The sequence below is a fragment of the Dermacentor variabilis genome, chromosome 5 (assembly GCF_050947875.1).
Source record: "Dermacentor variabilis isolate Ectoservices chromosome 5, ASM5094787v1, whole genome shotgun sequence".
In the NCBI taxonomy this organism is placed as follows: domain Eukaryota; kingdom Metazoa; phylum Arthropoda; class Arachnida; order Ixodida; family Ixodidae; genus Dermacentor; species Dermacentor variabilis.
In genome coordinates this window covers 80,909,251-80,934,422 of record NC_134572.1, presented here as the reverse complement: position 1 = coordinate 80,934,422, position 25,172 = coordinate 80,909,251, and the positions used below count along the sequence as shown (strand labels likewise).

The window sequence follows — 25,172 nt, the reverse complement described above, 5'->3', positions numbered from 1 at the left end:
CATATAATAAGAATGTTTCCGCTGAATACGTTTGTCGCTGCGTGATTTAAGTGAAGTATCTGTCTTGTATAAACGTGGCATCAATTGACTGCAGTGAAATTGGGATGTGCGACAATTCGAATTCTTCGCATTTGCATCCAGACCTCGGTCACAGCCTTGGTGCTCACAAATTTTGCAACGTTGAGTAGAGTCACTAAAGTCTTCACACCGTGATCGTCACATTATGCTCGTCACATTGTGCACTTAGTGTGAGAAAATGGAGGACGGGAATAAGTATCCAAATGTCATTGGGGAGAGCGACCTGGGTCACTCTATTCATGGGTGCTGTGCATAAAATAAGTTTTGGTTTTGCGACAGCGCTTGCAGCGCCATTGCGAAGTAACGGCGGCGGGCGTCAGCGATTTGGCGGGAGTTGTTAAAGGGATTGGGCCAGCGTGTTAGATTTCATCAGCTGCTACTAAACTTGCTGTAGATCATTACACCAATATGGTTTTTAGCTCATAGCTATGGTTTTACAAAACAGTGGTCGTTTCAAGAACTTCAAGTCCGACAAGTTCGCGAAAAGCGGCGACGACGCCAAGAATGCGGGGTGAGCTGCTCAGTGCTCCGGAGAGTCTCCGGCGGTCCGTTCACGGACGTGCGATCTGTCCGCAATTACAAACGTTTGTGTTTTTCTTTACAGGAGAGAGGACACATCGGAGAGACGTCTGTTAGATGCGCTATTTAACGATGAGATTGATGCCAAGTTCGGCTTTGAACGTCACCGGGAAGGAACCGAAAGAATCGGCTGGCTAATAAACATCCATCCGGTACGTGATCGCTGAAACCGCAGCCTGTCGCATGCGCCAACATATTTTTCTATTAAAAGAAAAGAAGGAAAAAGAAAAGGAGACTCTAGAGCTACGCTGCTTACGATGTCTTAACGATATGTAAACTCTGGTGCTCTGATCGAAAAAAAAAAAAAAAGAAAAAGATGGTTATACTAAAATGTTGAAAGATGTACCGGTGGTGGACGTGTCCAGTTGATGAGGTTCGCCAGTATGTGACATAGACTCGGTTTTCAGTTGAATGGTTCCTAGAATATCTACGAATGCTTTGCACAGAGCAACTAGCGTAACGTAAAACGAGTAATTTGTTTTATAGTTTTTTTTTAGAGTGTTCAGACGTTTGGCACGAACACACAGCGTAGATTTGTGTTAAGGATATCTTGAACGTGCCAGTACCGTTAATGAAGCTTCGTGTACAACATTTCCGGCAACGTTTCCTTGCTGATAAAAATAATCCGCTCTCATCTTTATCACGTATCCTTCAAGACTGAGATACTCAATGAAGACAAGCGGCTCATCAGTGCTGTTGACTACTACTTCATTGAAGAAGATGGGAGCCGATTCAAGGTGTCCCTGCCATTCGAGCCTTACTTCTATGTTGCTGCCAAGCCTGGCGCAGAGCAAGAGGTCATCTCATTCCTCACCCGCAAATATCAGGGAACGTTATCACGCGTGGAACTCTGCCCAAAGGAAGACCTTGATCTGGTAAGATGCCACTGGCACACCTTGGAAGTCCACAGGTAGTGCGCATTACTCTGTTGTGCTTAGTCTTCTTTTTTATTTTTTTGTTCACCATACCTTTGATGAAACACTGCACGCTGTCTGGTCAGTCAAAGTGCTCGTTAGAAGCAGTTCGCCAACAAACCTGTTTAAAGTGACCTTTTTTGTTATTACTAATCTTGCACAAATATTGGCATATTTATCACCATGGCAGGGTTTCTCATGCTAAAATATGTCTGCATGTTTGACAGAAGTGTCTGCCTTTCACCATTTCTAACCAAATAAAGCCCTCCTCTTCTAACCTGTCTACAGATGTTCCTAGGCATTTGTTATTCGAATCTGTACAATTTTGGTGCGATGTCAGATGCTTATAGCACATACATGAAGTTTAAAAGCAATCACTTACTGTTTACATTTGGCTAAAATGATAAAACTGCCAAAAGGCTTTTCGCATGTCTACAGAGCATGCTCTTTAGTAAAAATGTCAGACTACTCTCTGTTTCAGTGAGCAGTGTCGAGATGAAACTGTTGTACGATTTCTCCCCTTTCAAGCCTAATCACCTTGTGGGCCTCAAAAGAACCTACCTGAAGCTGCTCTTCCTCTCTGTGAATGATCTGCTCAAAGTGCGCAAAGATCTACTTCCTGCTGTCCGGAAAAATCAAGAGAGGAAAAGTTCTTCACTGGCACATGTCTTAGGGTAATCGTGGCTTTTTTCTATTCTCTCATTTTGAAAATCTGTGAGCTGTACAAATGCTGTAAACTATGCCTGCTGTGTTCGTTGCTGGTGCTCTAAAGTTCTTTCTCTGATGAATACCATAGTTGACAGTGTGTTGCAGTATGTGCACTGCTTCTTTTTGTCTTACGAATGCTAAATTTATGTAAGCCTCAGTGTTGCATTTGAAACACTTTATCAGGAAGGCGATTCAGGTTTTTGAATGTTACAGCCAAATGCACATTTTTCTCAGTTGTGGGATTTCTGTTGAATTGTTTAGTTTTGTACATTGATGTGCTTCTGTCTGCTCATTGGCCCTTGAGGCATAATAGCAAAACATTGTTTTATTATTTGGGCTACAGAGAAAAAAATTAATACAGTAGTAATCCTCTTTCAGTTTATTAGTAATAAACTCCTCAGTCAATATAATGCCACTATGTAGCTTCGCAAAACCATCAAAATGGCATAATCTCTTATTTTGCTTGAATATAGACATTAAACAGATCTTTTTCGATTGCATGATAACTGAGTGGGATTGTTTACCCATATTTCCACATGATCTATCCTCGGCCACAAAAGCCTTGTGCACTGCTGGGTCTGCGAAAACGGTGAATTTCCTAGCAGGTAATGACCATAGCCAGTAAAACTGTACGACACTATGTCGTCTGCATATAGTATTCGCACAGGCTGGGAAATCCAAATACCAACCAGGATGTATAGGTATCCAGCTTTTTCTCAGATTGTGCAGTATGTTAACTTTTGTGGCCGAGTGTATATGAGTGATGATCGTGTGCACATTTTTAATTTTCATTTTTTTATCTCCTTTTGTAAAGCCACAGTTTCTTCATTCTGGTTCGACCTTAAGCCCGAAGTATGCGCAAAAAGAAGAAACGCACACCCACACATTACTTGTGTTCAGTTCTGTATGTTGTTTCATGGAGAACAACTTCTTGTTTGCATTTTTCTCTATAGCCATGCACTCAGTATGTCTTGTAATTGATGGCGCTATTTGTGCCTCATCATTTTCTTGGCTTTGCTATGCCTCATGTCCGCATATGACTGTCAAGGTCTTGTGGTGGTAAATATGGCACAAGGAACATTTGAATTATGAAAAGCCTTTATGGGACATGAGCATAAAAGAAGAATGCAAATGTCATCAATGAATACCGACTACAAATCGAATAGAAAACTGTAATAAACAACAACCTATACACAGCGTGAGTTAATTCAAAGTATGCCCTAAAGCCCTCACACACGATGTGTTAGAAAGTTTGAAATATTTACGTTGTGTCCTCCGGCATTGCCATGTAACCTCGTCGTCGTTGTTTCTGAAGAAAAGTTGTTGGGCCCGCCAATGTGTTGTAGACGGGATGTCGCTGTGTCTGCCGTCCAGTCCAACGTTGATCTGGCCAGAAGGTAGGGACAGTGGGGCCACTGACACGCCTGAATTGCCCAGCTGACTAAGCTAGCCTGCAGTATGTAGCTGCAGAGTCTCTCAGAAACAGCGTCGTCAGCCTGTAGCTGAGGTCTCTGGTGGGGTTCCCACTCAGTTAACAACTCACAGCTGCGACAGCTGAAGCACAGCCTCCACTTTATTGCTGTCATCTCCATGAGTCACCCGTCATGTCCAGTGTCCAGCTCTTTCTCCTGCCCCTGGTCCCAGAGTGTAGCTGGAGTGCTCTCTTCTGTTATGTGTCCTTTTGCAGTGTTGGCCATGTAGCTCCACATGCATTTTTTTCTTTCATATATTCAATTCTTTTTGTTCGGCCACTTCCTTAGTTTCTCACATCTTCTTTTTCTTTATCTCTTCCTTTGCCATCTCATGCTTTCTTGCTTTTTTTATAATCTTCATCTTTTTAATCCGATGTTGGCGTCTTGCACCGGACAATGTTTCGTAAAGAAATCATTCCGAACCACAGCCACGCAGACCCTCCATGTGGCATAGAGGCATTACTGAACTAACTGTATTTCTCAAAGTAAAATGTGTCAGAAAAATTGTAAAGTATGACCTAAGCACAACATACAGACATGATAGCATTAGATCGTAATTTGAATATACCAGAAAACATAATTCTGTTATGCAGAAACTCAAACACAAGCCCCTTTTGCAGCATTTCTAGCACTCATAGAGCAGCGCGACCTGCTTGGTTCCTTGCAACAACACCATCCAGATGGCGCTTGCCTTCGCGCATCCGCAAGAAAGCTGTGGTTGCTGGGAATTGTTACAAGCAGTCAGTGATCTTTGAATGCTATCGCGTTCAGCTGTTAAAACAAAAGCTGAAGCATCCTCTGAATATTTCTTTTTCCTGTTTCTTTATTAACTCAAAACAATAACAAACCCGCTATGTATGAACCTAACTGACATGCTTTATTCAACGATTAACTTCACAAACAAAAATTATACTTGATTTACATGCTTTTGGTTCCTCATTGGTCTAGTGTAAGGTAAACTGAATGTATTATAAGCTGAAATGATGCCGCCTTTTTTACCAGGCCACAGTCAAATGATTCAGAAGGTTCAGCATCAGCTAAGAAACTTGTGGAGCAGACTGAAAACATAGTGGACATCAGGTAAGCAAAGATATTTGTGTCAGTTTCAGGTTTGTGTCATTCACAAATATTTCAAAAAAAAAAAGAGCCCAACAACCTTGAAGAACTTTACCTTTCCTGCTTAATCTCTTTTTCCACCATCTTTCTTATCCTAGAGAATATGACGTTCCCTACCACATCAGAGTTTCTATTGACCTGAAGATTTTTGTTGGCCTCTGGTATGCCGTGCGAGGTCGTGGCAATGATGCACCAGAGATTAAGAAGCGAGAGGACATTCTCCAAGTACCTGTGAGTGCTTGTCTTTCTGTTCTGTACAAAACCACCAGTACTGATTTGTTTTTCTTAAAAAAGCGAAGATGAATTCTGTGTTGCTCTTCTTTATTGCTAATTCTATGAAAATTTTCCGCCGAATAAGTGCAGTTCGGTGCCTTGTACTGGCTGCTTTCAATGTTGGTGTTCATGCTAATGACATTCATAATGTATGTGAAACTGTGTCTTGCTAGTGCTATTCTAGGGTCGTGTTGCGTGGTGAAAAAACTGGTGAGGCACAGAGTTTCATGTGTTTTGTTTTCTTGTCCTATGCATTGCACTAGATGCAAGTAAGCGCAGCACGTCTTTGAAAGAATGTATTCTACACTGCTGATCACATGCATGCAGATTAAGCATTGCTGAGACAAGTAGAATGTTTTGGCCATTCAATCTATAGTGGCAAGAAGGAAATTGTGCTGTGTGCTGCGTTTATGCTGATACATTTTAATGGTATACATTAGCTGACTGTGTGTGCTTGTGACTGTGCTTTAGCTGATTTCGTCACCATTTGAGTAGCATTGCTTCATATAATTGAGTTATTTTCAGTGCATATAGGTTGGCATAAGTTTATTGCAATCCCAGCTGTATTCATTATGATCCCTCTTTCACTCCAGCTATGCAGCTAGCAATTATTTTAATGTCAGACGCCTTTGGTATAGCCTTGCATTTTATATAAGACAAAAAAAAAAAAGGAAGGGGGGGGGTGAACGGCAGTAACTCATAATAGTATATTTGACATGTTCTGTGGCTACTGGTTTCACTCAGTGTATGTGTAAATCTGACGCCAAAACTCGACAGATATTGAGTTCACAGTCGTACAAAATGTAATGATATAAAAGCACCAGTGTTTTGATCTCTTCTGTGGCTGGCTTTGTATTGCAGCACCATGAACCTCTCAGCCTAAACTGCCTTATATTGCTGATATCACGTGCCGCGCTGCAGACCAGTCATTGTGGTCTTGTTCTCATCCACATTATATCGATATTTGGCATTCAACATTATATTGGTAGTCACTGCTTATCAATCTGTTTCTTTCCTTGTATTTTAGAAAGAGGTGCAAGAAGCATTTGAAATTGCTGCCTTTCTCCTCAGTCAGGAACCCCAGCTGTAAAGGAATGCATGGAAGCATATGAAGCTCATCTCATTGGCTTTCTCATTGGTTTGCTTATGTAGTGTTGTGCTAGATAATGTTGCAGGGGGTTCAGAGGACACAGAAACATTTTACATTCACAGCACTTTGACAGAGCCATAGCCTTACTGTAAATTTTTACTGTGCAGGATGTCACCGTTCTGGCTTACGACATCGAAACAACAAAGCTTCCTCTCAAGTTTCCCGATGCTGCCTCGGATCAGATCATGATGATCTCTTACATGATTGATGGCCAGGGCTACCTGATTACAAACCGTGAGATTGTGTCAGCAGATGTGGAAGACTTTGAGTACACGCCCAGGCCTGAGTTTGAGGGACCGTTCATCATCTTCAATGAACCAAATGAGGTTAGTCAAGCTGACTTACAATCTCATGGGGCTGGTGTAGCAATGGTATGAAAGTGAATGCTTGCAGCTCGCGGTTCTAAACAACCAAGTGCGTGCATGACTGGAATGCACATTGAGCTATAATGAAAGCCTTTTTCTGACAAAAAAGAGTAAAACTTTGACTTGAAATATTTGAAATGTAAGAACTAGCTAACATTTTTTAATGGTTGTTATTTGCCAGCCATCTCACAGGAAATTACGTTAGCTTGAAAAATGAATGTCTACAAATGTGAAGCAGAGTAGCAATGCTTTGATGTCTTGAGTATAGTCAGGATAGTAGCATTCTGCCCTCAGTGCTGGTAAGAAAGAGTACCTCTACTCTTGGTGTAATCCACACTGAAAATTGTATGGTAGTTCATTAACAGATTTTGTCCACATCACAGTCCCTTGCACCCTTAAATCCTTGGTAAGAGCAGCTGACTTCTTGATACAAAACTTGAAAGAAAAGGCATGTTTTTTACCTTTTGAGAAGTAATTTTTGCGTGTTCACAGATTTTACTCACATTTATTATAGTAATAGCACTGACACTTCTATTCGTCAGCTCTCACTGCTCCAGAGGTTCTTTGACCACATCATCGAGGTGAAACCACTAGTCATTGTGACCTACAACGGTGACAACTTCGACTGGCAAGTTGTTTTCTTTGTATACTGCATGCACCCGTAGCTTCACACTATTATGGCAATATGTGAGAGTTATACCACTGTCACATGGGCCATTGTGATCCTGCTTCAAGTTGATCTGCATCAAGCTTTTCTAATACGATTAAAGCACAAAGCATGAGTCCATACAGAAGGATCTATGTTAGAAATTATCACAGTGTACTACTTACCAAAGCATGCTTGGGAATGCCAATGTGACTGGTGCAATGTTTTATTGGCATATTGTGACATTCTTCCTGCAGCTTATCTACTTGAAACAACAGATGTGTTGATAAAGGAAGTTTCAGAAAGTTTTGGGCTGTGTTGTTTTCATTGTTATCCGTCGCATTTGTGGGCATAAGCAGCAGCCCTTTTTAGGCTTCCTTTGGCTGGATTTTTAATCCCCTGTTGCAATGTAGCAATGCTGTTTCTTTGAGAGCACCACGTGCTGCGAAACGCACTGGTATTGATAAATACTTAGAATGCCTTGTCTGTTTCTGTGTTTTATGAGTTGTAACAGTTTGACTTTCTTTTTGCAGGATGTTTGTAGAAGCGCGCGCAGCGATTCATGGTCTGGTGATGTCCAAGGAAGTGGGCTATGCACGCAGCCGTGAAGGCTACTACCTGAGTCGTCCCAGTGTCCACATGGACTGCCTTCACTGGGTGCGTCGTGACAGCTACCTGCCTGTTGGAAGCCAAAACCTCAAAGCTGTAGCTAAGGTTTGTTTGTCTCTGGATGTCTTCGTTTCCTTTTCCCTTTTTTCTCTCTCTTTATTTTTTAACTTGTTTTGCTTCTCCCTCATCTGTTCGTCCTCCTAATTTGAGATGGAGGTTTAGTTCTCCCTTCTTGAAAAGAAAGGATTCTGAGAAAGTCACTTGTATGTCTAGCTGTCATTTAGACATAGTGAAGCTGCATGTGTGAAGCATGTGTGAACATGTGACATTAAAGTGGCCGTACCTTTGGCTAACACTACCAAGCTTTTTGTCGTCATGAAAGTTTATAAATTTGCCAAGGTTTTCTGTAGAGTGCTTCATTTCACCAAACAAATTGCCATGCTTCAACTTTGCAGGCAAAGTTGAGGTATGACCCCGTGGAATTGGATCCTGAGGATATGTGCAGGATGGCTACTGAACAGCCGCAGGTGAGCCATGCGTGTACTTCAACATAAATTATTCAGAAAAATATATATATTTGAGCATGTTCACAGAAAGTATGGTTGTTACAATGTTGTGTTTGAATTAAGTGTGTTGGTGGACACCGATGTCTCCAACCAAGATGAAACTTGGCATGGCAATATTCAGGAACTTTGCCTAACAACTCTTTAGACCTACTTGGAGTGTACCAGTCTAGAATAGAATGCAATGTTGATAAGATTTAATGCATTGTTGATGACATTTACTTTTCCTACAGGTCCTCGCAAACTATTCAGTGTCTGATGCTGTGGCTACTTACTACTTGTACATGAAATACGTCCACCCGTTCATTTTTGCCCTGTGCACCATCATCCCTATGGAGCCTGACGAAGTAAGAGCTACATTATTATTGCAAGCAATGTCAACCATAACTCTTGAGAAACACTGCAAAGTGGCACTATGTTGGATGCATGTTTGCCAGTGCAGTCCAGTCCACTTATAATGATGCCCTACAAAATATTTTGCTTATTATGGCCAGCCATGGTAGCATCAATATTTGTATTTAATCTGAGCAAGTATAAATTTACAAAATCAGAAAATCGTTGAATTTTTTATTGAACAAAATGAGAGTATTTTGCCTTTGAAAAGCTACTTTCTTTAGAAAAAGGCTTTCTTAAAGAGCTTGCGATGTAAAATTCTGCAGGAATGTGTTTGACATACTGTTTTCCTTTGTCTTTAGCCAAAAGAATGCTTTTGCTACTGAGTACAAAGTTGAGGGTTTGATTCCCAGCTTGGGTAGCCATATTCTGACGTAGACAAAATGCAAAAGCACTCGTGTACTGAGATAGAAGTGCGCACTAAACCAGCTGGTCCAAATTCATTTGGAGCGCTCCCTTATGGTGTCCTTCATAGCCAAACTGTGGCTGCGGAATGTTGATCGTAAATTATAGTTATTATCCAAGAATGTGGAGGGCTAGGTTAGAAACAGCCAGGATGGTTTCACATCATTACATTTTCGTTCCGTCTCATGCTGCATAGGTTCTGCGCAAGGGGTCTGGCACACTGTGCGAGGCGCTACTGATGGTGCGTGCGTTTCATGCCAACATCATCTTTCCCAACAAGCAAGAAGCCATCTTTAACAAGCTGACAGACGATGGCCATGTGCTCGACCAAGAAACCTACGTCGGTGGTCACGTCGAAGCACTCGAGTCGGGTGTCTTTCGAGCAGACCTACCTTGCCGTTTTCGCCTGGTCAGTGAGAACAAAAGCTTTGTTGGTTACTAGTCTTGGGCAGGTGACTTCTTGCCACTAGTTTTGCATTGGTATGGTTGGCATTATGTGTGTGAAAGGGTTTAGAGATGTTTCTAGGTGAAACACTTTCATGCATTTAATGGCATGAAATATGCATCCTGCACATGTTCTACAAAGAACACCAACTTGTGATTGTATTCTTCCTGCATTTCAAAGTGTTCTGAAGTGTGTGAAACATACTTTCTGCGGTGATGAAGGGGAAGTTACAGAGGCAGAGCCTATATACTATTGTGCCTAGTATTCTGGCAGAGTTTGACAGCTCTTCTTGCTTCCTGGAACATATACTGAGTCAGCGTAGCTTCCATGTGCAATGGTTTTGCATTTGCCCGAATGTGGAAGAGAAAAGCAGAAAAATAGGTCAAATTGACCACTTAGTGGTGTATTTTGTGTTTTTTTGCTGTTGTAAATAAGATGCTAATGTTTTCTCTTCCCCAGTTTAAACTAATGCTGATAACAATGTGGAACAGTTCTGGAGCACTCTTGTGTGTACCTTGCCTCCATATCTTTCCTTTTATTGCTAGAGAAAGTTGTCCACAAGTATACTTGTGATCAATCGATCAATGTTTATTAAACACATGCTGAATGGTCAGCTCGCCTCAAAGCTATTATTGGAGTATGACTGGACAGTACAAATTTAAGGAACAAAAGGATCATTTTGCCTGTCATACTGACGAGGTTTCTTATTCTTGCTGTTGCTAGACTATCAATTTGATTTCGGGCCATAGTGAATTAACTTTGATTGGATTATCAGGGTGTCTACCAACTGGGAAAACTGGAAATTCTCAGGGATCTTGAATAGTCTGGAAATACTCGGGGAGAACTCAGGGAATTTGTACTTCTATTACGGAAAATTAGCTGTAATTTTATTGAAAGGGAACGAAAGTCGTGCTAATGCTGGCTTCGAGTAACAGAAATGGATAGTAACGAATCAGCTTTGATGCCGTCGTGTTGTCTGCTGGAGGAGTTGCCAGTTTACAGTCAACGACAGATTTTCCGGACACCCAAATTTTGGGACATGCCCTATAATTCGGATGGCTTTGTGGCACCACCACCTACTCCACAGAGTCAATGTATGGAAACGTCTGAAATTTCGGACGCAAGAACCCTTCGCCATCCGATTTTCCGAACTTTTTGCCGTGACCGCCGTGAAAGTCATCGCCACTGCCATTTTGATTGTCTTGCCGCCTTGAACTTACGGTCCCGCACGCAGATCCGCTGGCATCCGTAGCCGCGGCAACACCAGGCCTAGCTGCTTCAACATTCCCTATTCAGCTTCTTGCCGTTCTGTGGTGCAGTTTTCATTGAAAGAATTCGCCGTTGTCAGCGATGGCACCAACTCCGCCTTTGTAATCCTCATGATTGGCTTTGAAGCTCGGAAAGCACATGTTCATAATGCAGGTTGCTGAAAGTCAGCTTCGCCTCAATACAGAAATGTGACACGGTGAAGCATACCAAAAGTATTGTGGTGAAGCTTAAGTGTGAGAAGGGACAGTTGTCACTGGACACAGTATGTATTTCTTAATTATACATGTGTGCACACGCGGTGTACTGTCACATTACGAGCACTGATATGCCTAATAAGTGTACTGGCAGTCCTTCAGAGCTTTTTTCGGACGTTCCTGTGGCGATTTGAGCCCCTTGGGGGCAGTAAAAGGCATGCATACATTTTTTTTATTGCCCAATTTTTCGGACGTTTTTGCGGCCCCTAGGGAGTCCGAAAAATCGGGCGTTGACTTTAAAGCTGTCCAAGAGTATGCTTCACATGGTCCGTGGGGCGAACGCGTGGCGGAAGGAGTGCGAGGATAGAAAGGAGCACGCATTGAGGGATGAATGAGGAAGGAAGTGTGAAGGAGCTTGAGTTCAGCAAGGTGTTGGCTGACGCCGAGATGCAGGCATCCCTCACCCAAACCAAAATAAACTCTTTAAAGCGGTGAAATGCAACACTGAGGCACTGTTTGTGGCCTGAGAGTATGTCAGGACAGTTGAGGTTGACTATCCAATTGCTGAGAGAGCATCTCACTTGTGACAAAGTTTGGGCCTCAGATCAATGAGCTTGCTATCACTTGATAGAAATAACTCACAGTCGAAAATATTTACTTCTGTATGCACCTCTTTTTATTCATGCTTGAAGATGTTTGACTCGATTTGCAATGGGCTTTACCATTCTTTTTTTGAAGATATTTTATTTGCTATGCATTTTACTATGCCCTCCCTTCTGTTTTCTTTTTGAATAAAATAAACACTACTCCTTACTATTTGAACTGGATTAAGCCATTTTTAAGATTTTTAACATGCTTACTAGAGAGTGACAGCATCAGGCGACATGGTGTCAGGCCGTCTTGACATAAAACAAAGTTTTGTGTCATTCAGGAAATTTTGCAAAGGCACTCAGGGAAAACCTGGAAAACTCTAGGAATTTGGAAATGTCAACTTGGTAGACACCCTGATTATGTGCAGAGATGTTAATGTCTGGGTTATCCAAGACATGTACTGAGATGTGGCAGTGTACTGAAGAATGCTATGACATAAAGGCCACTGTCTGCTACACTGACTGCTTTTGGTGTGGGAATGGATGGCAGCAATGAGTTGCAGATATATTTTTAAACATTTGCCTCGCCTTGTTGTCATCTTAGTAAAGCAAGACGTCAAGCCAAAGCTTAATTGATAGCATTGATGCCATTGTTTCAGGTACCTGAGGCTTTCCAAATGCTGATTGACGCTGTCCCAAAGACAATGCAACATGCCATTGAGGTGGAAGAGAAAGTGCCATTGAGCGAGGCCCTCAACTTTGAGGAGGTCAGTGCACAAATACCATTATCTCAGCTTAGTTACATGTTGCTATCCAGAGCATGTATGAAATGGTTCCAACAAAATGCTGCATCTTAATCAAGAAACTTCTTAATTCTTTTGACTGTATATTCAAATTTAATGACTGAACAGCATAGTGACAGATAAACAGTGCGAGAAAGAATGTAAATTTAGAGAAGAAATGAACAAAAGAAGTGCTGACTTCTAAATTTACTTGTCCATTTTAAAGCGAAGCTTTCTTTTCCTCTTCCTTCGACTATCCCACTGCTGCTGCTTCTGTGGGCTGCTGTCGCGCACACCGTGTTGGAGGGTGGTTCGGAGCGTGTGTGCAGATGACAGCGCGAGTAAGAGAAAAATTGGCGACGAGAGGAACTCGTTTTCACCCCACCACGTCAAATGTGCACAATGCCCTCTGGAGCTCCCTGGCAGTCGCCATATTAGCCGCTTGACAGCTGTAATTATCTGTGACTCCCCTCGGAAGCATTGCAGAAACTGCAGCGCTTCCCTTTCTACTAACGTGCGAAGCCAGAGGGGATGCAGATAGAACTGTAGAGAGAAGGAGAGGGAGAAAAAGCAGTCCCAATATAAGAGAGGGGGGAGGTGACGTGAGAAGGCAAGGAAACCCCACTAAACCACAACAGTTGCGGCAAAACAGGATAAGCTTAAGTTCAAGATACGGTACAGTACGCTGCTGCTATTTCTGAAAAATAAGCGCCATGCAAATATGTCACGCGGGCAACTTACGCAGGGCATGCAGAAGCAGAGCCGCATTAATTAAAGTGCACGGCAGGGTCCAGGAGACACTAGTGAAGCGGTCGACCGTCAAATCAACACTTCTGTGGCCGCCACATTAGCTTTGCAGCTATGACATTGCTAGAGGTCGTGGATTTGATCCCAATCGTGGCAGCCGCATTTCGATGGGGGTGAAATATAAAACGCACGTGAACTTAGATTTTGGGACACGTTAAAAAGAACATCACGGTGTCAAAATTAATCCGGAGCCCGCCACTGCGGCTTGCCTCATAATCCGAGTGTGGTTTTGGAACGTACAGCCACGTTATCCAATTCAAATTTAATACTTACGCCACAATGCGATGTGCCATGAGAGGAAATGACAACGCTTAAACCTCTCAGAAGTTATAAAATATGGCGCACAACAATGCCTCAAGCAAACACCTCTCCCTGTGTGTTCTGTGTACTACGCAGACAAACAGCAGTGGTGCACGCAAGGTAATGTTTAACATCAACTCACCACTCTCATGTTAGCCTAAACATTGAAGAAATTAAGATTAAGCCGTCAACATCACTGCTAATTATCGTCAATCAAAGTATCCAGCACGGAAAGCTTCGCTTACATTGATTCCCACAGTGCGTGGGATCTGCATATTTTTGCGCTGTTCATCCATCACGATGAAATTCTACCAGTGTACCCAACTTGTCGTGTTTGTCGGACTGAACGGTGCTCACGTTTTATTCTATTCTGCTTCATTTTCCTGAAAGGTATGTGAGGAAATCAAGATGGCACTGGCATCGCTGCGGGACACTCCATCAAGGCTAGAGAGGCCCATCATTTATCATCTTGATGTTGGTGCCATGTATCCCAATATTATCCTCACCAATCGACTGCAGGTAACATCTATATCTTTATCTCAAGCTACTTAAGAAGTCTAGGCTGTTTTTAAGTACTGATGTTGCAGAAGTTTGTTACTACAGAGACATTAATTTCTCAGTGCTAATAGTCATGGTTATTACTGGTATAGTTACTATTTAATACTTCTGTTGCTGCCAAATTACATCTGCCTTAAAACACTATCGCTTGCAAATTTTGTGTTATGTAGAGCTCAGTTTTATTTATTGTAAGTTTCAGTTGTATATGTATCAGCCAGAAAAGTTGTACATCACTAATTCCATCAAGCTTTTAAGTTGTCACAAATGAATCGAGAACTGTTAATGGTAAACAGTACTTTCTTGTTTCAATGTTTCTTACATCAAACAAGAACTGCTGCTTATTGTTATTTATGAACGCTTCTTACATCTTTATTTATAAGAGCATTGCATCGCGTCTTGAGCTCTTGGTTTCATATTTTTTTCATATGACTACTGTCCATAACACAGCCCTCGGCCATGGTCGACGAGGCCGACTGTGCTGCGTGCGACTTCAACAAACCTGGCGCCACTTGCCGCAGATCCATGCCGTGGACGTGGAGGGGAGAGTACAGTCAGTAACAAGTTCTATTACGAGCTAAACAGAGCTCTGCTATTCTGTGTCTTATGGTGTCTCTAGTTATGGTGACAGGCTGGTGAGCAGTTACCCTACATGGTTATGTTGGACCCTTGCAATCAACCATGTCAAGCTGAACAACACGGCTGATAGCCAGAAAAGTTGCTCTGTGCGCCCTTCCTGAACTCTTTCCTGTGTTCATCGTAGGCCATATTATGCTAAATACTATACTCATTATTCTCATCAGTTAACTGAAGGTAGGCGGCAAGTGGCTAGATCATTCTAAGGGAGAGATACCACCTGGGAACTGCGTGTGCTGGCTAATTTCTGCCGCAGAGTGTTTCACATACGTTCCTTGAGCAAGACAGGCCCCGCTTGTGGAGATCCCTAACACATTTGGCTGCCAACCGTCCCTACCATGTTAGTTTTTAAATTAGCCACTGTTGATATTGTTGCTGTATGTCACCAGTGGAGTCATAAAGTTCTCTATGTAGAGAATGGTGGCCTAGCTGGCAGAACTGCAAATCATGCTAGTGTTGTTTTGGGTGGAATTACTTCAGGGAGAAGTTAATCTAGGATCTTTAACCCTGTAACACCGTATGTATCATACATACTATGCTGAGTTTGATGCCTTCAAATGATGATGCTGATTTAATCATGGCAAACTTAACGCAAAGCTCATAGTTGCATTTTTGATATGCTGGAGTGAAGTCTCAGCTACAGATAATTTAAGAAATGAATTACTAAATAAATAATTGGCACAGTAATTAGGTCATAACGGGAAAAACAGTTCTGAGTTCTTTTTTCTACATATGTACTCTCTATGGCCAGAAATAAATGCCATCAATTTGTTCAAATTTTCGTTAATTTGGAACTGTGTTTAAGCATTAGAGGGTTAAAATGAAAGGGACAGTGACTTACCAAAAATGAAGAGTTACGCTACTTGTGAGTAGTGAAAGGGTCAGAATTTTAGTGATTACCAAGGCACTTCTGGTACACCGATAAGGTGCAAGTACATAGAACAGCAGTGGCCATGAACCAGCAGTTGGGATATGTACTACAGTGCATGGTACTGTTGCAAAATGGCACTGAAGTTGAAAAAGTTTAAGTGAAACTGGAAGCTTAAGGTAAAGCGCAGGACAGGAAAGAAAAGGAAGGAAGAGTCATGATTCATCAGAACAGATTGTTCACATCCAGTTGCAAATATCTTCTGCAGCCTAAACACTACATGGAACAATGCGAGACTGACCTTTGTGTAGTAATGCACTAGCTATTTTAGTCACTATTTTGCACTTTACATGAAATCGCAGCAGGTTTGTATTCAAAATCAGTTAGTTGGTATGAACAAGCGAACAACAAAAATGGTTACTTCAACCCAAATATTAGCAGCATGGAGCCAGAGTACCATATACTTCCTTCATTTTCTGTATATTTTTGTACTTGTGCCCTACCTTTCCTCTGTCTTGATATCAATTCGCAGTGCCTGCTAGCCGAGCAGAGTTCCAGAGGATTCAGCAGCAGCTGGAGACTGAACGTTTTCCTCCAGCCCAACCAGGCATGCCATTCCGAGCATTCCATGAGCTGTCTCGTGAGGAAAGAGCCACTGCTGAGAAGAAACGGCTGGCTGGTAAGGTGACCCTGTCTCACCCTTTCATGTGGCAACATAGAAGACTGTTTGCCACTTTTGCAAGAATCGGTCGTTTCTCTGATGGTTTATTATACAGTGTAACTTTATTCATACTCACCTACAGACCACGTGAATAAACCTGTATATGCGTTATCGGTGAAAATGTATATGCCTTACTTAGATCACAAATTTTTTTTCAGGCATGTTTGTGAGTTTCTACTTTAACTTCATTTCCAAAGTGCACTTGCCTCTTCCATGATACAGTACATATAAATCATGCTACTTGTTTTGATAACTGGTTAAATTATACTTTCTCTACTCAATTTTATAGTGAAAAAATCTAGTATCAACCCATCAATGTAGAGTTAAAAAGAAAAGAAGTATTTTCCTGCTCATTTGATTATGATACTATAAGTGGACTTGCGTGTGCATGTCACCTTGCAGCAGTCTTCAAAATTGGAATGCTATCGTGCTATACCAGAATCATCACTCTTATTTTTTCATCTTCATGTGAGAGACAGGGCTTCACAATCACGTAGTATAACTAAACATTTGATGTCATAGGGAAAGCTAATGCAAAGCAGCAACAGCTTTCCTTTTTTTTCTTTAATTTTTTTTGCAGAAACATGGGAAGGTAGGCCTCTTTAGGGCTGACTATCCTAAAATGCTAAATAACCTTCTCAGGCACAAGATATATATATATATATATATATATATATATATATATATATATATATATATATATATATATATATATATATATATATATCAACAAGCGTAAGACAGCGGACATCAGGAACTATAATATGGATAGAATTGAACAGGCTCTCAGGAACGGAGGAAGCCTAAAAACAGTGAAGAAGAAACTAGAAATAGGCAAGAATCAGATGTCTGCGTTAAGAGACAAAGCCGGCAATATCGTTACTAATATGGATGAGATAGTTCAAGTGGCTGAGGAGTTCTATAGAGATTTATACAGTACCAGTGGCACCCACGACGATAGTGGAAGAGAGAATAGCCTAGAGGAATTCGAAATCCCACAGGTAACGCCAGAAGAAGTAAAGAAAGCCTTAGGAGCTATGCAAAGGGGGAAGGCAGCTGGGGAGGATCAGGTAACAGCAGATTTGTTGAAGGATGGTGGTCAGATTGTTCTAGAGAAACTGGCCACCCTGTATACGCAATGCCTCATAACCTCGAGCGTACCGGAATCTTGGAAGAACGCTAACACAATCCTAATCCATAAGAAAGGGGACGCCAAAGACTTGAAAAATTATAGACCGATCAGCTTACTGTTCGTTGCCTACAAAGTATTTACTAAGGTAATCGCAAATAGAATCAGGAACACCTTAGGCTTCAGTCAACCAAAGGACCAGGCAGGATTCCGTAAAGGCTACTCAACTATAGACCATATTCACACTATCAATCAAGTGATAGAGAAATGTGCAGAATATAACCAACCCTTATATATAGCTTTCATTGATTACGAGAAAGCGTTTGATTCAGTCGAAACCTCAGCAGTCATGGAGGCATTACGGAATCAGGGTGTAGGTGAGCCATATGTAAAGATACTGGAAGATATCTATAGCGGCTCCACAGCCACCGTAGTCCTCCACAAAGAAAGCAACAAAATCCCTATAAAGAAAGGCGTCAGACAGGGAGATACGATATCTCCAATGCTATTCACAGCATGTTTACAGGAGGTATTCAGAGGCCTGGAGTGGGAAGAATTGGGGATAAAAGTTGATGGAGAATACCTTAGCAACTTGCGATTCGCTGATGATATTGCCTTGCTTAGTAACTCAGGAGACCAATTGCAATGCATGCTCACTGACCTGGAGAGGCAAAGCAGAAGGGTGGGTCTGAAAATTAATCCGCAGAAAACTAAAGTATTGTTTAACAGGCTCGGAAGAGAACAGCAGTTTACGATAGGTAGCGAAGCACTGGAAGGGGTAAGGGAATACATCTACTTAGGGCAGGTAGTGACCACGGATCCGGATCATGAGACTGAAATAACCAGAAGAATAAGAATGGGCTGGGGTGCGTTTGGCAGGCATTCTCAAATCATGAACAGCAGGTTGCCACTATCCCTCAAAAGGAAAGTGTATAACAGCTGTGTGTTACCAGTACTCACATATGGGGCAGAAACCTGGAGGCTTACAAAAAGGGTTCTGCTGAAATTGAGGACGACGCAACGAGCTATGGAAAGAAGAATGATGGGTGTGACGTTAAGGGATAAGAAAAGAGCAGATTGGGTGAGGCAACAAACGCGGGTAAACGACATCTCAGTTGAAATCAAGAAAAAGAAATGGGCATGGGCCGGACATGTAATGAGGAGGGAAGATAACCGATGGTCACTAAGGGTTACGGACTGGATTTCATGTGAAGGGATGCGTAGCAGGGGGCGGCAGAAAGTTAGGTGGGCGGATGACATTAAGACGTTTGCAGGGACAACATGGCCACAATTAGTACATGACCGGGGTAGTTGGAGAAGTATGGGAGAGGCCTTTGCCCTGCAGTGGGCGTAACTAGGCTGATGATGATGATGATGATATATATATATATATATATATATATATATATATATATATATATATATATATATATATATAAGCGTTTATTTCTAGACTAGCAATAGAGGGAAAGCAGTCTCTCTTCGCCTTCAGGTTGGGTTAGGTACTTGCCCTAACTTGGGCTAGAATAATGAAAAAATAAAGAAAGCGAACAAAAAAATTATCACCATGCATTAACAAAGTGCTTTATTATAAGAGTGATGGTTTGGGCTAGTAGGTTTTTAATTTTAAACTGTAGTACAGCGCGAAGCGGGACAGAGGACACAGGAAAAAACGAGGACGAGCGCTTACTGCAAACTGAAATTTTATTGCCTGATACAAAGTGTTAGTATATAGAAAAAACAGTGGGAAAACAACATAAAAAATATATGTGTAAAAAAGAAACAATAAAGATGAAAAAAATCAAGAAGAAAAACATATAAAGATGCCATCACCGCTCACTGTTCGCGCTGCCATTGTCCAAGAATGCCATCTCCTTTCGTGATAAGGCCAGGGATGGCTTACTTATGCACAGGCATTCTTCACGTGCCATGTTAGCGGATTCAACGATTATGCCCGTTAGATCATCCCTGTGTGTGAAGATTACTTTTTTTTTTCCAAAGAGAGGGGTACATTAGTATGCACTACAGTGCAGGGCTAAGAAACCTTTCTTTCCATTCTTGACATTATTCGCATGTTCACGCAGAGGATCGTTCAGACACCTGCCTGTCTGATCTACGTAGCATGCGCCGCATTTCAAGGGGATTCTGTACACTACCCCCTGCACTCAATCCACGTAACGGTTGCAGTGCCTGACTTCACACTGGGCTTTTTGTTTCTCGATAGGGGTGCTTTTCCTTGATATCGAACAGAGCTTGTGTTGGGCAGAAAACACTACATGTACACCAACCCACTCACTGATTTTTTAAGGTTGATGGGTGATTTGATGCTCGTATGAAATCACTGCAACCTTACGGTCCTTTCTTGTGGGCTCCTCTTCGGAGAACATGGCTTTAATGTTAGGTTTTGTTCTTTTCTGCGAATTGTCTCAGTTACTGAGATGAGTAATCCGTCAGGATAGCCTGAGGCTTTCAGGCGTGTAACTTGTGCTTGAAAACCGCCATTTAGTCTGTGGTGGCAGGACTGATCTAAAGCGTTCGAGAAGCAGGCCTGAAAAATAACCCTCCTAACTAGTTTACTGTGTGCTGATGACAAGGGCAGGAGTGGTTTTTGCGCACGGGGCTCATAGGTCCAGTAAACCTGATCGTTAGAAAACACGACCTTGAGGTCGAGGAAACGGAGGGAATCATCTTGTGGAATTTCATGTGTTAAGACCAGGGGGGATAGACATTCTTCAAATATACCAACTAGTTGTGATGAAGCGGAAAACAACTCCGAGACACAGAACTGTAAAACTACCAAAAAGTCATCCATGTATCTGAAGGTTCTCAGAACCTTAGTTCCTTGTAATAGTTGCTGCGAGGCTCTGTTTGATTTTGCCAAAAACAGGTAGCTCAACAAGGATGCAATACAAGACCTGATGGACACTCCTTTGTTCTGAAGATAGATTTCATCATTGCATTCCACGTATGTGGATTCAAGGTAAAACTGTACCAGATTGAGGAAGTTTCCCAAGCTTAACACTGCTCGGTTTTGAAAGTCAACCTCACCTAAATCTTCAATGCATTCGCTGATGCATTTCAACAACCTATTGTGAGGAAGCGAGTAATAAAGGTCCTTAATGTCGATTGAGAATGCGGCAAGCTTACGACATTCATTAGGCTTAAGGAAATCAATTACCTCTTGGGAATTATTAATCAAAAATGGGTCTTCAGCAGATAATGACTTCAGATTTTGTTGCAGGAACAACCCCAATTCTTTTTGCCACGCTCCTCTTTCTGAAACAAAGACGCGGAAGGGAACATCAGATTGATGAGCTTTTGCCAAAAGAAACATCTCCAAACCCGCCTTCTTGCTTTTCTCAATTCGTTTTTCCAAGGCACGTAAATCTAAATCCCGGCAAAGTTGCTTTGCCCTAGTCTTCACTTTCAATAAGTTCACACCAGTACATGACTGAATACGGTAGAATACGGTAGAAATATCTAGCAAAATTCTTTTTTACATATTCAGACAATCACTTGCGACAGGCCACCTTCCCGCAGATTGGAAGATGGCGAAAGTTATACCTGTATTTAAAAATGGCAACAGGAACTCCTGTGAGAATTATCGTCCCATTTCATTGACATGCATTCCCTGCAAGTTGCTTGAACACATTATCGCTTCGCAGATTTACAGACATCTTGAGACTAACAAATTCCTTTTTCATAATCAGCATGGCTTTAGGAAGGGCCTCTCGTGCGATACACAGTTATTTGAATTTACAACAGACCTACACACTAACTTAAATTATAACTTACAAATTGATTGCTTGTTCCTTGATTTTTCGAAGGCATTCGACCGTGTCGCACATTGTCGCCTAATATCAAAACTCTCCGCACTTAAATTAGACTGTCTTACCTTGTCATGGCTCCGAAATTTCCTGTCTAATCGTCAGCAGTTTACTATTGCAAATGACTACTCTTCCTCCGTAACAGACGTTTCTTCTGGTGTACCACAGGGTAGCGTGCTCGGTCCCTTGCTTTTTCTAATATTTATTAACGACTTACCTCAAAATTTGTCCTCCACCATCAGAATATTCGCCGACGACTGCATAATTTATCGCCCTATTAAAAACTCAGATGATCATCTCGTTCTTCAGCAAGACCTTCAACAAATCAATAACTGGTGCAATAAATGGCTAATGACTTTAAATACCACAAAATGCAAAGTAATGTCTTTTACCCGGAAGTCGGCAACCTCACAGTATCCCTACCATATTAACAATTACACTGTTACAACAGCTACACAATATAAGTATCTAGGGGTTCTATTCACATCAAATCTTTCTTGGACAGAGCATATCACGTCCATTTCAGCTAATGCCTCCCAATCGTTGGGGTACTTGCGACGCAACTTAAGAAATGTTCCTTCAAATGTTCGCAAGCTAGCTTACCTAACTCTCGTTCGTCCCAAGCTCGAGTATGCATCTCCCATTTGGTCCCCTCACCAGAAATACCTAATTGAAACGCTAGAACGGATCCAGAATAGAGCAAGCCGCTTCATCATAAACGATTACAGCTACCAGTCTAGTGTTACACAAATAAAACTTAAGCTTTCATTACAAACCTTGAGCACTCGCCGAGACATTGCCCTTTTAACACTGTTCCACAAATTCCATCACTCCACTCGAACACCCGCATGCTTGAAACGACCCTATTCCACGTCACATAGGCTTCATAATCATTTCAGCTATGCCCGCCTTTACGGGTCTACAAAGGCATTCCATTACTCTGCTCTTCCTCGTGCTATCAGAATATGGAATTCACTCCCGGACAGCATTGCAAGCCAATCTAACTACGATTCATTCCGTGATGCCTTGATTGATTACATGACTAAAGAAAAGTGAAATTTTACGTTTGTCGCACAATGCTTTCTATACTTGCACTATATTTACAGCTTATTTTCGCATTATTACTGTTATGTCGCTATGTTTACCGTTTCGTTGGAATGTCGCGTCCGTAACTTTTCTGTTATTGTTTTTCATCATAACTGTTTTTTTTTAATTACACGACTTCACTGACAACAATCTGTGTGATTTATTCCTTGTTATTATATTATGTTTTTTTATGTTTCTTCTTTTCCCTAGTGAATCGTGATCTAAATAATTCTTTTTTCATCTCAGTTGTACTTTGGTTGTAGGTTGTAAACAGATACGGTTTATAGATGTCTTGTATTCAATGTATTTTCTATGTACTGCCCCCCTTACTCAATGCCTCACTTTGAGGCCTGTAAGGTATTTTTAAATAAATAAATAAATAAATAAATACTGAGCTAATGGCATTCTGGGATTTTCTTTAGTAAGTCAAGCACTAAGACAGCAAACCCGCCTTCTTTATCTGAAGGAACAACATACAGTTCATTGTCTCTTAGGAAGTTCAGTACCCTACGGAGTGGGGCCACTTTGTTCTGATGCTTACCCCGGAGAAGCACGTCGACACCTTCTGCGACACATATGCCAGCTTCCTCGACAGGGGCAAGATCGGCCACATGGTACACCATTGCCGGTAGCTGAGGAGGTTAATCCTTGTTGTTCACGGCACACTTTGGTCCAAGGCCGAGCATCCAGCGAACAAAGTCCGGAAGGGTGATGTCCCTGCAGGTGTGGACTACTCCATCAGCATCAGCATCCCTGGTTTTTTCTATAATCCTTTGGGCTGCAAGGGTATGAAAACAAATAATATGAAATGATTCACTGAGGACCACCTCGCTGGTCTTTAGTGTCTTTATTCTTTATATTGGAAACATGAACTTTTGCCTGTTACAACAATCGTCATGAATGTGATCGCTGTGATGCAAAAGGAATGTAACCACCTGTAGTGTCCCTGTCCATTCTATGCTCTGCACTTAGCTCAACTAACACTGATATGTCTCACTTTTCCTCATTTGCATGGCTGCAATGAGTGAGCAAAGCAAAGACAAATTTGTGCTGACTGGCACTCCATGTTTTTCTCGTCCGTGTTTGCTTCTTTAGACTACTGCAGGAAAGCCTACAAGAAAGTGCACATAACACGCACGGAAGTGCGGGAGACAACCATATGCCAAAAGGAAAATTCTTTCTACGTTGATACCGTGCGAAACTTCCGTGACCGCCGGTATGAATTTAAGGCACTTCTAAAGGTTTGTTATTTCAAGTCCTTGCTTTAGTCGTTAACCATAGCTCATTCACTCACCTTTCTACTTATGCCATATTTATGCGAGAATGTACTTCTTTTCTGTTTACATGCTTGCTTACAGCAAAATTGTTCCGGTTTCAGTCTGCCATCAAAATACCTTGAAAAATCCTTGTTCGTGTAATATTTTGACATCCTAACTTCACATTCCATCTGTGCAGGCAATATAATTTATTTTCTTGTGTGCGTTGTCTCCATTAATATAATACTGTTGTCTTTCCTTTTAGCTTGAACAAATTTTCTAAGAATTGCATGAAATAATATATAGCACAGTTCAGTGTGCTCAAGTGGATTACTCAAAGAAGCAGACATTACTTGCATGCAAATTGCTATGTTGATATACGTAATTAATAAACTTTTTAAAAATTAAAGCTGCTTCGTAGTGAAGTCATGCCTGCTTAACAAAAATCTGAAGATTAGCATCACTTTTGAGATATCTGCCCTGAATTCCGCTAAACAATGCACTGGCGTTCCAGTTAAGATCACCCTGAGCTGCTAGAAAGACATGTTTTATGAACTATTTAGTGAAATGCCAATGCATTTCATAACACATTTTGAGGAGGGATATGTCAAACTTGGTGCTGGTTTTAGCATTTCTGTAAAGACAAAAATATTTTTCATCATAATCATAATAATACTCATCATAAGAATATATTCGTTACATGCTGATATTAGCGAGAAACATTTTAGATTGCTTTTGTTATATTCAACATTTCGCTATGTCTGTGTTTGTGATATTGACGTTCAACTTGGACATTATTTAGTGAACACCTGGACATAATTTCTCATGAAGGTCATTTCCACCTCTTCCAAAGATCCACCTTAGAAGTCAGCACAGTGCTGTCGCAGGCAATCTTTATAAAATCTGTTCAAACTGAAAAGTAAATCAGGTGCTCTATCACTTATTTCAAGATGTCATTCTACTTCTGCTTTGTAGCTATTTCATAAAGCACTTGTGGCGGTTAGACTGCCATGTGGAAAAAGCATCTGTACACTCAAGGTTGTGGAATAAAATTAAAACATACATGTTTTTTCTCATAGGTTGCCAAAAAGAAAGTGTCTGAAGCCGTTTCAAAAGGGGATGCAGCAGAAATCAAGTCAACCAAAAACCTGGAAGTGTTGTATGACTCACTGCAACTAGCTCACAAGTGTATTCTCAATTCCTTCTATGGATACGTGATGAGAAAAGGGTGAGAAGCATGCTTCCGCTGATGTTATACACTTAAACCTCTATATAACGAAGTTCTCGAAATCGGCAGTTTGCTTCGTTATATTGAAATTTAGTTCTATGGAAATTTGCCCTTTTATGCAATTAAGTACAGTTGCTGATTGATTTTTCTTATGTGGAAAGAGGCCGCAGAATTTTCCGAATGATCGCGCAATCGAAAAAGGCAAATT

General features: G+C 41.4%; 1 protein-coding gene across 2 annotated transcripts in view; it reads left to right on the top strand.

The window, feature by feature from the left end:
• The first annotated feature begins 385 nt into the window (after window positions 1-385).
• The window catches only part of PolE1 (DNA polymerase epsilon catalytic subunit 1), a 98,336-nt gene continuing 73,549 nt past the window's right edge, over window positions 386-25,172 (top strand). The window contains exons 1-18 of one of the 2 annotated variants that reach the window (XM_075692963.1): window positions 386-589; window positions 683-809; window positions 1,314-1,532; window positions 2,100-2,245; window positions 4,754-4,831; window positions 4,966-5,098; window positions 6,398-6,616; window positions 7,198-7,283; window positions 7,835-8,015; window positions 8,366-8,437; window positions 8,707-8,820; window positions 9,468-9,680; window positions 12,429-12,536; window positions 14,049-14,177; window positions 14,664-14,766; window positions 16,250-16,396; window positions 23,576-23,721; window positions 24,816-24,964. In XM_075692963.1, coding sequence (XP_075549078.1) covers window positions 507-589; window positions 683-809; window positions 1,314-1,532; window positions 2,100-2,245; window positions 4,754-4,831; window positions 4,966-5,098; window positions 6,398-6,616; window positions 7,198-7,283; window positions 7,835-8,015; window positions 8,366-8,437; window positions 8,707-8,820; window positions 9,468-9,680; window positions 12,429-12,536; window positions 14,049-14,177; window positions 14,664-14,766; window positions 16,250-16,396; window positions 23,576-23,721; window positions 24,816-24,964 — 2,453 coding nt within the window. In that variant the 5' untranslated portion in view covers window positions 386-506. The remainder of the gene's footprint in view (window positions 590-682; window positions 810-1,313; window positions 1,533-2,099; window positions 2,246-4,753; window positions 4,832-4,965; window positions 5,099-6,397; window positions 6,617-7,197; window positions 7,284-7,834; window positions 8,016-8,365; window positions 8,438-8,706; window positions 8,821-9,467; window positions 9,681-12,428; window positions 12,537-14,048; window positions 14,178-14,663; window positions 14,767-16,249; window positions 16,397-23,575; window positions 23,722-24,815; window positions 24,965-25,172) is intronic. The other variant, XM_075692962.1, reaches the window with a different exon arrangement.